The 16,830-nt window shown below is 41.1% G+C and overlaps 1 protein-coding gene across 1 annotated transcript in view; it reads left to right on the plus strand.

The window, feature by feature from the left end:
• The first annotated feature begins 4,641 nt into the window (after nucleotides 1–4,641).
• Nucleotides 4,642–16,830, plus strand: part of dapk1 (death-associated protein kinase 1) — an 88,687-nt gene continuing 76,498 nt past the window's right edge. The window contains exons 1-2 of the mRNA XM_028577358.1: nucleotides 4,642–4,786; nucleotides 5,495–5,692. Coding sequence (XP_028433159.1) covers nucleotides 5,589–5,692 — 104 coding nt within the window. The 5' untranslated portion in view covers nucleotides 4,642–4,786; nucleotides 5,495–5,588. The remainder of the gene's footprint in view (nucleotides 4,787–5,494; nucleotides 5,693–16,830) is intronic.

The raw sequence follows: 16,830 nt of genomic DNA on the forward strand, positions 1-16,830 counted from the left end.
CCTGTGCAGTACCTTCTGAATGAAGGAAAATTAAAACATAGCAATAGGTTGTCTTTATCTTGACCTCTTGAATAATTTGAGGCTGCAGCTTACATATCATTGTACCATTAATTACGTCTTATCATTATATAAAACAAAGAGTCTACAGCCATGCTAGTGGTTCTGTGAGACTGTACTTAGGCACAGACATTTGAGCTAAATACTAATGCTAATGTCAACATGCTCACTAATTGTGATGCTAACATGCTGATTTTATGCAGGTGTAATGTTTACCATGTCCTTCATTTAGGTTTGGCATGTTAGCAGGTTGACATTCGCTAATTTGCACTTAATGTCACTGAATACAATTTTGAACCTAATGATAGTGCTATGTTCGAAGTCAGAATATCACCAAAGTGATTGCAATTCATCCCGAGGGGGACATGAATGTGGGCCAAGTTTTATGGCAATATATCTAATAACACAGTTGACGTACTCTGGATGTACTCTGAGAACCGTAAAGTCTGTACAAAATTTCATTTCCATCTATCCAGTAGTTGCTGAGATATTTCAGTCTGGATCAAATGGTAGACAGACCAAAATTGCCATCCCCATGCTGCTAGCCGTCTAAAAACCATCTGTCCCTCTGGTTGTAAGCAAAAATCTGTGATGGCAGACATCATTTAATGTATGTCCTCTTCAGCTGCTATGTGTCAGTTTTGCTGATTTCTTTACTAAGTGCAAAAGTATGTGGTTCAGCTGCGTCACTAAAGCAGATAAATTAATCTTAAAGGAACACGCCGACTTATTGGGAATTTAGCTTATTCACCGTAACCCCCAGAGTTAGACAAGTCGATACATACCCTTCTCATCTCTGTGCGTGCTGTAACGCTGTCTGACGGCTCCAGCATTAGCTTAGCCAAGCACAGATCCTGCAGGTAACTGGTTCCAACTAGCCTACTGCTCCAAATTGTGATAAAAGTGACAAAATAACGCCAACATGTTCCTATTTACATTTTGTGATTTGTAGAGTCACAGCGTGTACAAAAAACAATGTAACATGAGACACAGCCACCTTCTAACAGTAAACAAACCAGGAACTTCTCAGACAGGCTTGCTGTGAGCATATCACTCCGCCCAAGTACTATATTCTTCCGCCTGAGAATATAGTTCCCGGTTTGTTTACAGTTAGAAGATGGCTGTGTCTCATGTTACGTTGTTTTTTGTACACGCTCTGACTCTATAAATCACAACATGTAAATAGGAACATGTTGGCGTTATTTTGTCACTTATTTGGAGCAGTAGGATTACTGGAACCATTCACCTGCATGTTCTGCGCTGGCCTGATGCCGCTGGAGCCGTCAGACAGCATTACAACACGCACGGAGATGAGAAGGGTATGTATGGCCTTGTCTATCTCTGGGGGTTATGGTGAATAAGCTAAATTCCCAATAAGTCGGCGTGTTCCTTTAACATCACAGCCCCTTCAGAGCTCAGTGTGTTTAGACCTCTATACCAACTCATTTTAAGGCAAGAAGCCCCCACTAACCATGGTTTACCCCCTACAGTGCATTATTTTAACAATTTTGATAACTTATTCATTGTTTAAGTGATTAAACAAGCACAAATGCCAAACATTTGCTCGCAGTATTTTGGGGTTTTATATATATGCCCTTATGTTGTGTATTTGTTCTGTTTTCTGTTGTAACCCGTGTTTCCTCCTTTGTCTCGCCTAGCTGTAGTCCCTGTCTTGTTTTGCCTTGTGTCTGTATGTTCTGTTTCCTGTTTTATTTTGACGGCCTGGTTTTCTGTCTTGTCTTGTCTGATTTACTTCCGGTGTTTTTCCCTCCTCTGTGATTGCCCTAATGTGGTTCACCTGTTTCCCAGCCCTAGTGTCACCTGTTGCTTGTTTTCTCGTTACCCTCTGTATTTAGTCTTTGTGTTCCCCTTGTCCACTGTCAGATCATTTTGTGTGTCCCTGTTGTGTCTCCCAGTGTTTGCTCGTGTCTGGTTTTTTGCTCCCTGAATTTCTTTTGTTCTGTAGTCGCTGGTTTGTTTTCTGCTCTTGTTTTTTGGATTCCCTGCTTTTGTTTTCTACACTCTGGATTGTTTTTTTTGCCTGCTGCTTTCAGGACTCCCTTTGCTGTTAGCACTTTGTTTTTTAATGACTAATAAACCTTCCACCTCTACGTTCTCCTGCCTGCCTGCCTGCCTCTGCGTTTTGGGTCCACCATTCCCTACTCCTCCCTGCTGAACCTAACACTTCAACCCCTGTACTTGAAATACACTTATGCATTTTCATTTTTGCTACTTCATACCTCTACTCCACAACATGTCAGAGGCTTTTTACTGCACTGCATTAGTTAATTTACAGATTAAGAGTTTTCTCACAAAACATATGAGTTAATAAGATTGTTAAAATATGCTCCACCTCAACCAACTACAACAAGAACTAGTTCAAGTTATGATATTCCAATAATATGATATGGGTTAATGCAAAAAGGTGCTATTTTTTCTGAATTATGACTATTTTTACCTTTAATACTTTATCTACTGTACATATTGCCAACAATGCTTACATATTTTTATTTAGGTGACATTTGCAATGGAGTTATAATATAATGTATTCTAATACATAAAGAATTGCAGTTTTTACTTAGTAAAATCTGAATACTTCACCTTGTGTTTCAACAAGTTTATGATGCTGCACTTATAGTTTTCTGACATTTATCAGACAAAAAAAGACAGATCAAGCAGTAATGAAAATAATAAATATAGCTGCAGATACAGTATGGACTCAACCATAGATCTCATATCTTTACAGTGTGCCATCTGAAGGGGAGCAGACCAGATCAGACATGATGGTAACACCTTCACCTCGAGTGAGCATGTACAATATAAATCAAAGTCATAATGAGTCTCAGAGAGTAAAAGGTCAGCAGGGGCCCCCTGCTCTAATTTGTAAGGTTTGTTTCTCAGTAAATTCAACAGGGTGTAACCTGCCTCTCTCCCAATGCATGCTGGGATAGGCTTTAGCCCCCCACAGCCCTGAAGGGGATAAGCAGCTTAGAAAATGGCCAGATAGATAAATGGATGGATCATTTATTTTCCCACCCTGAGATCATCGGGCACAAGGAGGGTTTTATTTTTTTTTCCCACCAAACCATCATAACCTGGCTCATATGTGCTGTATTTACATCTTGCTTCTAGCTTTCTCAGAGGCAGACACTGAAATGTACTGGATCTTGTTTGGCATACTTTTAGTATGTGTATTCTTTAAATGTTGCACCTTGAACAAGTGAGAAGCATTTAATAGCTTCCAGGGTTGTCCACAACAGTCATTGTGTGACAAACACTTCAAACCATCAAATCTGTCTACCTGTTTCATTAAACATCCGCCTAAAATACAATTTTTTTTTTCTACAGTACAACACTAAAAGCTCAAATATGTTCAGAGATCTTTTGTGTTTATTATCGTATAAAGGTACTTTATTGTCACATACGTGAGGTGAAATTCATTCTCTGCATTTAACCCATCCCTCAAGGGAACAGTGGGCAGTCATTTACAGTGCGTAGGGAACTCCAGATCAGAGCCAGTGCCTTGATCAGAGGGCACTGACTGGAGAACCTAGTACATGTTTTTTGAGACAAACTCCACACAGGAAGGACCTGTGAAGACCTGGATTAAAACCTGGAAGCTTTGCACAGTGCTAACCATTGGGCCACCATGCTGCAAAATGTGAAATGACTTGAAAAAACATGAACTGAATAACAATAGACTCAGGCCATACTACAATGTTTAGTGTATCCTTATGAAGACAGAGCAGATTGTGCAGATGGTCCCAGGTCTACATGTGATCTCGATCTACTCCTCGCGGCAGGACTCAGCATCATGTTGCAACAGAGAACCAAATCAAAAGACCAGAGAAGTGAGGATAAACATGACAACATATTGAAACGTTTACATTACCAGTTGACAATGTTTTTTGGTTTTTTTAAGATCAATGTTTTATTATTTTTATATTTTTGAACATACAGAACAGATAAACACAATTGAACAAGAACAACAACCCTCTCCCACTCCCCACCCTCTGCGGTCTTGAGGATCTAACAATGGTTTTGTAATCATCTCAAATGTTATCAGGCAAATAATGTTTTACATAACACAGCATTGCTGTAACAACTTTATTCACTGTAAAGGTGAAGAAGTTGGGTTGGATTTGACAGTTTTGCTTTCTGAATATAATCTTTCCCAAAATGAAATAAACAACTGCATTATAATTAACATTTTAATGACACAAAATCTCTTATGTACAAATGATCTGCTAAACTGTGATTCAAATAAAAGTGAAAGCTTTGCTGCCCTCGTGCGACAGAAGAAGCTCCTTCAACTGACTTAAAACGATGTTGCTTTTAAGGAACGTAAAAATACAGTAATTGCGACTTCATCGTTGAAAACCCGTTTTGCTCAAATTTCTTTAGGCAAACAAATCCCAGTTTTTTCAGTTTGTGTACGACAGGATAAAACAACTCTTGACTCGATTTTTTATTTTTGATTGTCTGGTGTTAGCGTTGTTTACTATACGATAAACCAGATAGAACTCGAATCGATGCAACGTATTTTACCCAATATCCCATAGACTTTGAACGCATCACCAGGACCAGACTGTCTTCTACATTGTTAACGTTGATTTCTCCCGTTCAAGCCAGCATTTTTGTCTTCCGTGAGCCAAACCGGGGTAACAGGCTCCCACAAAACGCATGAAATCTCGGCTACGTTTCTCAGCGGGACCTACACCGGCAAACTGTAAGATACTTTACAGTGAATTCATACAATTGTAGTCAGTTGTCGGGATCAAGAAAGAGCCAGTGACGCTCGGAATTACAAGCTAACGTTAACCTTAATGTTCACGATTCTGTATATTTCATATACGTTAACGTACAGGGGCGAGCCGTGGTTTTAATTTAGGAAAATCGTAATTGTTAAGCTTTTAATATAGGGTTTTAAGGGTGTGACATTTTAGGAGACTCTTAAACAGTGTTAAACACCTGTCCGGGTCATTATTCGAAGACGATATGACTTTATACTCAGCAGTCATTTCTTGCTGGACTGAAAGGAGGAGCGTGTTACCCTTCTTATATACTGTCTATGGTGTTACCCATGGCTACCCCAAGCTTCCATGGGGGGGGCGGGGGGGTTATTTGCATTCCTAACCAGCCGGTGGTAATACACGTATGGTTAAATTACTATTCTCTTCAATACTGGCAGCTGTTACAGCCCAATAATTCAACCGGGTGCCCGGGAAATTGATAGAGATAGTAGCTAGGGTCCGGGAGGAAAGATCAGCTCCAGGAGTCGTGACGTCGCCCCGGAGGAGCAGGTTCATTGCTCCGTCAGTTTTTGGCTTCCTTTTGTTGACCGAACGCCCACCTTCTTCCAGTCAGGTTTCATAGTCGAGGTTTAATGGTTTATTCTCCCCCCCCTGTTGATGTCTTTTCCCACTTGGTTCGGAAGCTCTGACATGAGGAGGACTGCTGGCTGTAACCCTGCCCAGACCGGAGGCTGCTGGTAGGGATGGTGCCGCTTTGAAGAGGCTGTTTCGGAAGACATGCCTGCGGTCGGGGGCAAAGGGAAGAAGTGCCCGGACAACATGACTCTTTTCAGCCAAGAAAATGTTGAGGAATTTTACGAAATTGGAGACGAGCTGGGAAGGTACGTTTTTATTTTATATCCTTATTCCTAATGCGTATGAACTTCCCCTTTTCATGGTAGAGGTGTGTGAGAAGGAGGGCGGGGAAATACCTTATCACATCTCTAAATTTGCCGGATTATATTGAACGTTTCAACCCGTCTTTTCAAAGTGCAAGTTATATATGTTTATATATGTGCAGGTTATATATGTTTCGATGCCATGCGGCATTAGTCTATAAACACATACATTAATGCATGCTCTCATTCAAGCATGCAGCTTGACATGCATCCCCCAACTGTGAGTGCGTCTGATTAATGCAGTCCATAATGCATCATTGTCAGTGATGAAGAGGTTAGCGTCTGTAAACTGTTGCTGCCTCTTTCTGGAGATTTATTGCAGGAGGGTGCCAGACGGTATCATTGTACATCTTTACAGGGAGAGGATTTACATTATAGCACCGCCTGCTTTTATTTCAGCCAGACTGTGTTTGGTCAAAGGTGAAAGCTTGACAATGGACATGAAAAGGTTGAATGTAGACGACAATACAGGTGTTTTGGTTCTTGGTGCAGTTTTTTTTGTCTGGAAAGTTGCTCAAATGACAAAGCAGGGTGGTCACATTACTGCTGAAGAGCAAGTGATAGTCTTGATTTGCAATGCTGTCCTGTTAAACATGAAACCATAGTGTCAAAACTGGTGGCTGTCTTGTTTTGAGTTTAATTTCACTGCTGCATAGATAAAAAAAACAAAACAACTGCATTATATTATAGGAGAGGTGGAAATAACACAAGCCATGGGGGGGGGAGGGGGGGGTGGATTTATCCTCACAGTAGATCGCAGACAGCTTCTCAAATGACTGTCAGAAACATGGAAATGGATCTCCGTGAGTTTCTGGTTATCAAAGTGACACATGTACTCCATGTTGGCAATAATCAACCAATTGTTTTCTGCTCTCCAGGGCCTGTCTGGCAACACTGCTTCTCCTATTAGTGCTCACCTTCCAGCACTGTGGTGGGGGAGAGCTGAAGTTGCTGTAGTTGCTTCACTCTGCTACTTTGGTAATAGAGACGGTTGAGGAGCTTTGTGTAATGGGATTGAATTTCTGGCTGGACGTAAAGAGACGGCTATGTGAGTGTGATAGTCTCATTTGGTCGTTGCTCCAACACCAGGATCCATTCTCTATTGTAGTATGATTAGGACAGAGAGGATTTAAAATTGGGTTGTCTACCCTCATAGTGTGATGATCGTGGACTTTTCAACATTAAGAGTGTTTAAGTGGGCCTTAATGGGAAACAGCCCAAATAGATTATTGTACAAGTCTGTTTTTGGAAGGATTTCATTTCTTTATGGAATTATGTATGATTTAGGGGAGCTCAAGGCTGCTGCATGATATGGAAAAAGACATTTAGCACAGCTTTCAATAGCCTGGTTAATCTCTAAAACTCTACTACACTTGACATTCGGTTGATATTCAGTATCAGCCTACTTTTAAAAATACATCTGATAATATCTACTCATGAACAGCAATTAATAATCTGTCAGTGAAGGGCATGTTTTGGATTGGCTAAAAAAAGGCATGCACCTTGTCTCCGGCTTGAACTGGACAATGGGCCTCATACATGTATTTCAAATTTTGTCTTCGGTTGAGACTTTTTTAGCCTCTACTGTAACGACTTCATGTCAAACCAATCCTTTTTATTTCTCTCACAGTCACAGTACAGCTAGGCCTATGCTCCGACACTAAGTTGACAGCTGTATTCATATTTTCTACCTGTTTCAGTTCGCCTAGTACAGCTACAGACATTGCTAAGTTTTCATCAGGGCTTCATTTAACTTTTGTGTTAAATTGTAATAAATGAAACTTGGCCATAAACGTTGCGGAAACAGGTGGTGTTATTATAGCAGTTTGAGGACATTGGTCATGCTTATGATCAAAACTCACGAATGGGGACTAGCTCGTGAACAGGTCACACTCCTGTTGAAACGAGAAATGTATGGCAATTTTGTTCACTTACAGTTTACTGAATCTGACTTTTACTTAACACTTGTACGTCCAAGGTTTAGGATACGATTATGAAAATGACTAGCAATATTGTGGCGTGTTAACAAAAACATTTTCAAGTATTTTCTGACATGCTTTATCTTGGATTAAATTTGGTATAACCAGTTAGTTTACAATGGAAACTGGTGTATCTGCCTATTTGTTGGCCAGATGACAGCAGCATGACCTGCTGTGTAATGCCTTGCACACTTAAAGACAGAGAGTTTTTTGATCTGACTGTACTCCAGGCTCTCGACTGTGGCTGGAATTGGAACGAGGCCCATTTGTTTTTTCAAAATTGGAAATCACCCAAGCAGGGACTTGAGACTGCACTGACACCACTTGCTTTGGTGTGCAGGCATGTTAGAACCGAAGGCTGGTGAAGCCAAGCATTTAAGCTTTAGTAGTATCTACAGCAGCTACAGTGAGCATGCAAGCTCAGTATTATGAGGAGGAGCGTGTGGAGGAAGCAACGCAGCTGCAGAATATAGTAAATACAGCCAGAGGAGATGTGTAACGCTTATTTAAGGTTGAAGTGTGCAGTCTGATCATTTCTTAAAAGTGTATATTTAGCCACTGGAATCAGCTGCTAAGGCTATAGTCTTCACTATCCATAACAATTGATTGATTCATCAGACCTTGATTTAACTGCCTTATGATCTGAACCAGTCTTTCTCAGCCGTGTGTGTGTGTGTGTGTGTGTGTGTGTGTGTGTGTGTGTGTGTGTGTGTGTGTGTGTGTGTGTGTGTGTGTGTGTGTGTGTGTGTGTGTGTGTGTGTGTGTGTGTGTGTGTGTGTGTGTGTGTGTGTGTGTGTGTGTGTGTGTGTGTGTGTGTGTGTGTGTGTGTGTGTGTGATAACTAGCCAGATTTTCTACCAATTCTCCTGAGGTGCAGAAGGCCAGAGAATTTGAATTACTAGAAATGCAAAACGAACGTCATTTAGGGAATTGCTAGAGTCACATCAGTTTAGCTGTTGTGCCTCCAGGCGAGGTATCATTTTGTTGCTGCATTAAAGAAAGTGTGATAATCCCAGGCAAATGCACCAGTGGTCAAATCTCCATTTTGAACTGTGTCCAAAAAATGGCTGGTTAGGCTGTAATCCCTGCTGTGTTTTAAAGGGCCCCTAATAGAAATTGCCACCGCTGCTGCTCTCCTCCCAACCCCTTTCTCTAATAAACCCAGCACTGACTGCATCTGTGATCAGTTGATCTCTCTAATTGCCTCACAGATTGGCAGAACATTCTCACTTTGGGTCCTGAGCTCAGCAGGGGAATTACTGAAGACATGGTTACTGGCATTTAAAAGGAACTCCTATTTGATACCTCTTCAAAATGATGGCTAAGTGAAAGGAGAAGCATCGTTGAAGCATTTAAGGGTTTCATAGTGGTGCTGTGTTGCCTGGATGTGAAAGGGCAGGGATAAAAACACACTATCAGGGTTTAGGGCCTCTTTAGCCTGCAGTTGAGGAACAGCAGCACAGCATGTACTAATTTAATAATCGCAGATTAGTTGATTAAGATTTGCTGCTTTTCTCTGTTTTATATCGCTGTAAATTAAACATCTTTGGGTTTTGAGGTTGATCAGGCAAAAATAAGATGTTTGAAGAGTGAAGAGGTCACCCTGGGTTCTGGAAAGCATTCTCTTACCCTATTTCATAGACCAAACAATTCATCTGTTAATTAGGAAAACAAGCTAATTAAATCGATAATTAAAATAATAATTAGTTGCGTCCCTAATACAAACATCACCAACACCATTATTTGACAGAAAAACTCTAAACTGAAACCAATTAAATTCTAATGTGGCCAAGCAGCTCTCAGATGGCTCTCTCCTGTCGTTTGGGGATGGGGGAAATCTGGGACACCATACAACCTTTTACAATCGAGTATCTTTCCATTGCATTCAACAGAAGAGAACCGACTGGCTGATATCTGATCTTTTGAACAAGCCATTATCAGTCTATAATATCAGCAAAGTAACCTTTACATTGGTCTGACCATAGCGTGCAATCATTTAGGATGACCTCAGCTTGGTTCTCCAGCAAAACAGAGCAGCATCCAAGTTTGCATTAAGAAACAGGCTGTTGGGTCATGTGAGTTGAGTTGAGTTTTTTTTTTTTTTCTTCAGTTTCCATGTTGTCATTTGTTTGGAGACCCACTGACTCAGCTGCTTTCTGACTTGGAGAGAGAAACATGAACTGACTGTTGAATATATTTGGTTTGTGCCTTTTAATCTGGTCCACAAAGCAGTTTTACACTGCATATTTTTTGCAGTGCTCTGCCTCTATCATTAGTCTGCATTAATCTGACCGATGTGTGGCTCTCCACCAATTGGCCCTCTTTTTGTGTGTGGGTGTCTGGGTGTGTGTGTGTATGTGTATGTGTATGTGTGTGTGTGTGTGTGTGTGTGTGTGTGTGTGTGTGTGTGTGTGTGTGTGTGTGTGTGTGTGTGTGTGTGTGTGTGTGTGTGTGTGTGTGTGTGTGTGTGTGTGTGTGTGTGTGTGTGTGGCTGCCATTCGTAGAGGAGGAGGGGTCGGTGTATTTCATCATGGATTCTGCAATGCAAATTAACATAAAAGGCATTAAACTGTGACTGTATTTGGGTTATTCCTCAGGAAAAATCACCTCAAATACCCATTTCTATGAATACAAAATAGGATTATATGCAAGACATCCACACAGGCTCCTGTATTCAATGGTGATATAATTTAGAATTCATTTTCCCCTCAAGAGACTGCCGGGTCTCTTTGCAGACCATTAAAAATATAGCTACAGAATATTCACTACTGCAACTGACATGCTTTTTTCAAACGCACCACCAGCACCAGCTAATGCCAGGCACACACTCCATGCAGACTATGCCCCAGCTACTGACCTAGATTTACCCCCCTGCCCTGGATTGCATTATTGGGTGGAGGGGCAGTCTGGGTAGCAGGGGTGTCCTTGATGAGGCCTGCTACTCACTCATCCACCCTAACCCACCCCCCTCGACCCTAGGGAGCCGCAGTGCTGTTGCATAAATGCAGTGTTACCTCCAGTCCAAGGATTTTGCTTTCAACATTTAGTTTCAGGTTATTTTATTATTCATCAATACCATGTTTAAATAACTAATGTTTATAGCAGCTTTGATTTGAAGTAGTTTTATAATATCCCACTGGGAGAAGAGGAAATACAGAGTTTACACAATGTGACTAAATTGTGACATAATTTAGTAGTTCCTATTTTGAATTAAACGGTTTTAATCTGTAAGGGTTGTCACCTTCCTTTTTAGTTGATTCCTGTGTTGCCTAGAGCTACTGGAGATAATTGTAATACAATAGTGATTTAATGACTTCATGAAAGCTTGTATATTGGGTCAATCTCTAATGCAACATTCTGTAGCTCACAGGAGGCGATCATTTTTTGCTGTAGCTTAGGAAATCACTTGGGACTGAAGATGTCTACAAAAAATCTGCCCAATGTTTGTTGTTGTCATTGGCGTCGGATGTGGGGTCAGGAGGTCAAACAGAGAATTGATAATATGGAAAGATGCCATTGATAACAGTCGTGGTAGGATAACATCACAAGACATCTTTCTTTGGTTGCCAACTTCCTGCGTACATCCTACATTTTAATCATTTAGTCTGACACACTTCTCTACAACACCCAGTGCAAACGCTTCAGTCTGTATCGCCAACATTATGTAGCAGTATCAAGGAGTGGATGTGTCAGAGAGACGTGACGATATTCCTGTGACTTCAAAATCATCACGTAAGAGAGAGAAGTGCTAGAAAAATATAAATGAGGAAGAGCTAATAACAGCGTACGTTTTGCTTGACTTAAAACTGAGTGGAGAAGTAGTTTATAGTGGAGAAGTAGAAGTACTGGCCGACAGTATTCCTGCAGGGTTTGTGTTTGAAGTCAGACTTTCTTCCTCTTCTTGCTCCCTCTGTCTATGTCTCGAAGGCCAGTCTGTTCATCTCTGCCTGGATGACTTAAGCCTCGTGATTGTTCCAGTAAATTGCGGTCATTTTACGACTCAAATTGAAATCTTACTCACTTGGAATGTTCTCGAGGAGCGTAATGAGTTATTTTCAATTAATCTCTGCAGCCTCTGCAGTCAATGGAGGGTAATTGGATCCCTGCCAACTGTGTTAGCGGGTGAATGACAGGTGTGTGTGTGTGTGTGTGTGTGTGTGTGTGTGTGTGTGTGTGTGTGTGTGTGTGTGTGTGTGTGTGTGTGTGTGTGTGTGTGTGTGTGTGTGTGTGTGTGTGTGTGTGTGTGTGTGTGTGTGTGTGTGTGTGTGTGTGTGTGTGTTTTTTTGGGGGTGGAGGGGGTGCGACAACCCTTTGTGGTCAATTAGGAGAGAACTGCAGGCAGTCAAGCATGGAAACTGAGGGGTTATAATCGTTGGGAGAAAGACAACTTTCCCCATTCTGTCTTTCATCCTCCTTGTATTACTTTTGCACTCTTGATTACACTCTCTGTCACACTCACAAGCTCTATTCACCTCCAATTAACAATAATGAATCTGATGACTGTACATGAGTAAACTGTACCTCATGGCAGATGAGGTTTCTTCCCGTTATAGGGGACCGCCATCGCCTTGTGCTCATGGTGGAATGTTAGGTCCCTGTAAGTAATTTTATTTTTTTAAGATTATTTTTTTCGTAATTTTTGGCCTTTATTTTGACAGGACATCTGAAAACATGAAAGGGGAGAGAGAGGGGGAATGACATGCAGCAAAAGGGCCGCAGGTCGCAGTCAAACCTGGGCCCACTGCGTCAAAGAGTGAACCTCTGTATATGGGCGCCCACTCTACCAACTGAGCTATCCGGGCGCCCAGGTCCCTGTAAATTAAAGAGTATTGTCTAGACATGATCTATATAGAAAGTGTCATGAGATAACCTCTGTTGTGATTTGGCGCTAAACAAACAAAATTGACTTGGCTAAGTACTGTACTACTGTACATGGAGCTTTTTAGTCCCAGAATAGTTGAATTTGGAATAGTTGATCAGAAAAAAAAGTGAGAAATGTTATTCTGTTTGAAAGGAAAGGGGGCTGTAAACATTTTATATTACATTCAAATTTATTTATTTAAATCAATTTATAGTAAATTTGTTATGTAACACGCCTTCCGATGTGTTATTTTTTTGGAATATCTATTCTCTTATCACACATGCTCGCCCACTTCATTTGAAGACATTTGTCTGGGAAGATGGAGCACTCAGTGTCAGACTATATTTACTTGCAAACATGAAGCAGTTTAAGTGATATGGCACTATAAAACCGGATTTCATAACTTTAAGTAATGTCCAATTGATTACAAACATTTACATACTTTTTTGTTTAAAGAACATGTTTTGGCCATTTTAGGCCGTAGTGACCGTACAGCTTGAGAAGTGAAACAGGAGAGAGAGGGAGAATGACATGCAGCAAAGGGCCACAGGTCAGAACTGAACCAGCCACTGCGGTAAGGACTGAGCCTATCGGCCGATATTCGCCTCATTGACCGGCATCAGCCTTTAGGCAAATAAGATTGTATTCACCGATGGCAGTGTCCGGTATTTACGTGTTATTTTCTTCTGACACAAGCAAGACTTTGAGAAAGGGAAAACATTCCCCATGGACAGCGCCAAAGCTGAAAGGATTACTAATAAGGTGATGGAGTTCATCGCATTAGATGACCAACTGTTTTGAAGCCTACACAGAGCCCAACAGAAGACCCAGGAGTTTTGTTGACGTTTGTCTCCCTGAGATGTACGACGTCATTGCTACACACTTTCATGACCTACTTGTGTGAGTATGCTTAGCATCACGGCACAGTGGATTGACAAAATGTTTAACTTGAACTTAAAGCAGTTCAAAGATTCTTGTCATTGAATTGGTAATGCTAGTTGTATAGCAGGCTGGCTAAAAGGGGTTTTGAAGTATTTATTTTTTATGTGAAAGAAGATATATTAAAGAGTCATAAATTTTTATGGTGGCCAAATTGTTATTTTGAACATCGGTATCAGCACACAATTTCATAATTGGTTGCATTTTATGGCACCGGCGTCTGAACGCGTAAGCGCAAGCTTATCTGTCCTCTCTGCATACTGACAGAGAGCACACACACACACACACACACACACACACACACACACACACACACACACACACACTCTCACACACACACACAGAGGTGCGGACGGAGTAAACTATGTTGTCGACTCTGTAGTTTGATTGAAGTCACAGAGAGTCACGGTGATGCCGATAAAGGGGTTTCAAGTGTGGTTAAAGTTTTTCAAAACTTCACGCAGACAGCGTTTGCTGCGATGTGATATTAATGGCGAGCCGAAAGCGGTCGCGGTGCTGTTGACGTTACACTTCCTCTTAGACAAGCAGGCACAACAGTGGTTTCTCTGCCCTGATGACTGACTGATAGGCTGAGCTTGCAAGGCACTTTTAATAATAATGTTATGTTATGAGTGGGCAGTTTTACCAGAATTGTTTTATTTTGATAATTGTTTTGATTCACAATTAAGGTGGAAAATAAAAGCTTTGTGTTTAATGTATTTTTGTTGATGTTGAAATGGCTTTTAAAACGTATGGAAAAAAGTATCATTAGGAACCGGCATCGAAACTGAGGTATCGAAATTGGCACCGGATCGAAATATTTTTCAAAGATGCCCAGCCCTACCTCCGTGCCTGAGTCATTTTCCAGCGGGATGCCGGAAGCTGTGGTGTCCTTTCGCAGAAACTTGGCTCAATCCTGGAGTGCTGTTGCCATTCAACCGGCGGACTCTTTTTCTGTGTGCCAATCTGACGACCACATTGTGCTTCATGATGAATGGCTGATGGGATAACATGTCACTGGAATTGTACCTCGTATGATTTCATTTGATTGGCTGATTGCTTGATTGAATTATTGATTTTATTGATTGATGTCGGTTCATGTTTAGATTAACAACCGTAGGAACGAGGAAGAAGCCTACACATTTTCCACACATGCAACTTTAAAGTGCAAGAATTTGGACACCCTTTAATAGTAGCTTTCTGCACTCACTATTTTTTGAATGTGTCTTTATCTTAACACTTTAAAACTTTTGTTGCCTCTACACTGATGGATTAAATGTTTTTTTGTGAGGGTTTATATTCTCCCGAGATAATTCGAAGCCATATGAGCAGAATATCATCAGCCCCAGAGGGATTAAAGATCATTGTTGAGAAATTCTCTGAAGGCTTAACATATGACTGTTGTAGGCATCAATATATTAACTAAATCCTCAGTCTGGCTCGAGCTTGGCTGGCTGAAGCAGTGCAGACTGAATGTCTGATTTTGGTTTCTGTCTAGTTGTTTCAAGAAACTACAGTAGAGTTTCTTGGCATTAGCTCATGTACACATCAGGATCTGCACTGAGCATCAGTCCAGTGGAGGTAACAAACCCCAGTCCTTAAAGGAGGCAAAGTAAAGCTAATCACAGTGTATACATCTTCGATTGAATTACTGTCAGAAGAGGTCAGGAGGTGACCTAAATATGCCTATTCATACGGACATGTTCAGCTGGTCAGTCATGGTTGTTATGAGCAGAAGTCAACCCAAAGAGGAGGTGTCCGCTTTCTTTAGTTGTTTCATGTAGCGCACCAGAGTACAGCTTGCGCTGCGTTAAGACAAAGCGATGCGTGAAGTGTAGCTCAAAGCGTTGGCATTCTTGCGTGGAGCATATTCGGGGTCCAAAGCTACAGGTAGGCTATGCCAGTTGGCCTGGAATTAACTGAGGAAGTGCACAATGCACCAGAGTGACTGCTAAGAGTTTTATTGGCTGCTTAAGAGTTTTAGCTTTCCCACTTTTCCACTTTTACTCTGTTTATTTCTCTCACAGTCTGTATAGACTCATTAGGCAGTTGGTTTCAGTAGTGCTGCTTGATTATCGATAACGTTGAATTATATCATGCCTCATATAAAGCAGACCTAGTTAAACACACCGCTAAATCTAGGGATATTGGATGAACCAAATTTTCTGGTCCTCTTAGACCTCACACAATTTCATGCCAAACCTTTTCTGTTGCTTGTTTCTAGGTGGATAAATGTTGTTGTTCTGAGTTGCCTTGGCAATATTCATACTCACATAGTCTGTTGTGTTTGGTTTCCTTGAAGCTCCTTTCCTTCGAGAAGAACCTTTTGTGTTGTCTGTGATGTGCTTCTGCTTTGAGATAATCAAAATAAATGGCAAAGCCTTTCAAAAGTCATCGTCAACAAGTTCACTCTGGAGGTGAGGAAATTCAACCCTGTTATGTCGCAGTCATTACCACAAATCATAAAGGGCAGTCATCATTTAGTTTTTGAAGGTCAACTTCTGCCTACTTGTCATTTTATAGATCGTCTCAAAATAACATCAACATCAACTCCGAAAGTCTTTGCTAAACCTACAAAACCAGTCTGTGTGCCTGCTGACTTTCCCTGAGTCATGACAGAGTTAACAACCTTGAAACTTGCTGAATGTCAGTTTCACCAGATGTACGTATAGGGGCCCTGTTTTAAAGAGCAAGCACAAAATAAAACAGTAGACGATAGATGGCCCAACTGAAGCACCAGCAGCCCCCCTCCTCACCTTCTACCCCCATCTCTTTGGTTGTCAGTCCAACAGTCTTTCACTTCTCTCAATTTGTATGCACAGCCTGATATCATATCTGGGTTCTGTATGTGTCTCTGTCTTTCTTAGTACTTCTTTTAAGCTAACTGAGCACATTAGTATACACAAGACAGGTACACCAAAGCTTCTCCCTGTTCTGAGGGCTTTCTAAGAAACGCTCGGTAATGCTGAGCATTGATAACTGTCAAGTATCGAAAGGTTATTGTCTGATCAAATTTATAATCTTGTTTACTTATATTTTGATTGGAGACTTTTTTGCCTGTTTTAGATATTTAGTCGCGCTGGCGGCAATGTCAGTCCGTTTGTTCACCATGAAAAATATCTCAACAACTATTGGATGGATTTGCCAGGAAGTTTTGTACAAACATACATGGTACCCAGCAGATAAATCCTACTGACTTCAGTGATAACCTGACTTTCCCTCTAGCGCCACCATGAGGTTGACATTTCAGATCATTTGAGGATACCCGGATGTTTATCTTTGCATCCATCTACAATGAAGAAT

This window comes from Perca flavescens, chromosome 5, assembly GCF_004354835.1.
Source record: "Perca flavescens isolate YP-PL-M2 chromosome 5, PFLA_1.0, whole genome shotgun sequence".
In the NCBI taxonomy this organism is placed as follows: Eukaryota; Metazoa; Chordata; class Actinopteri; order Perciformes; family Percidae; genus Perca; species Perca flavescens.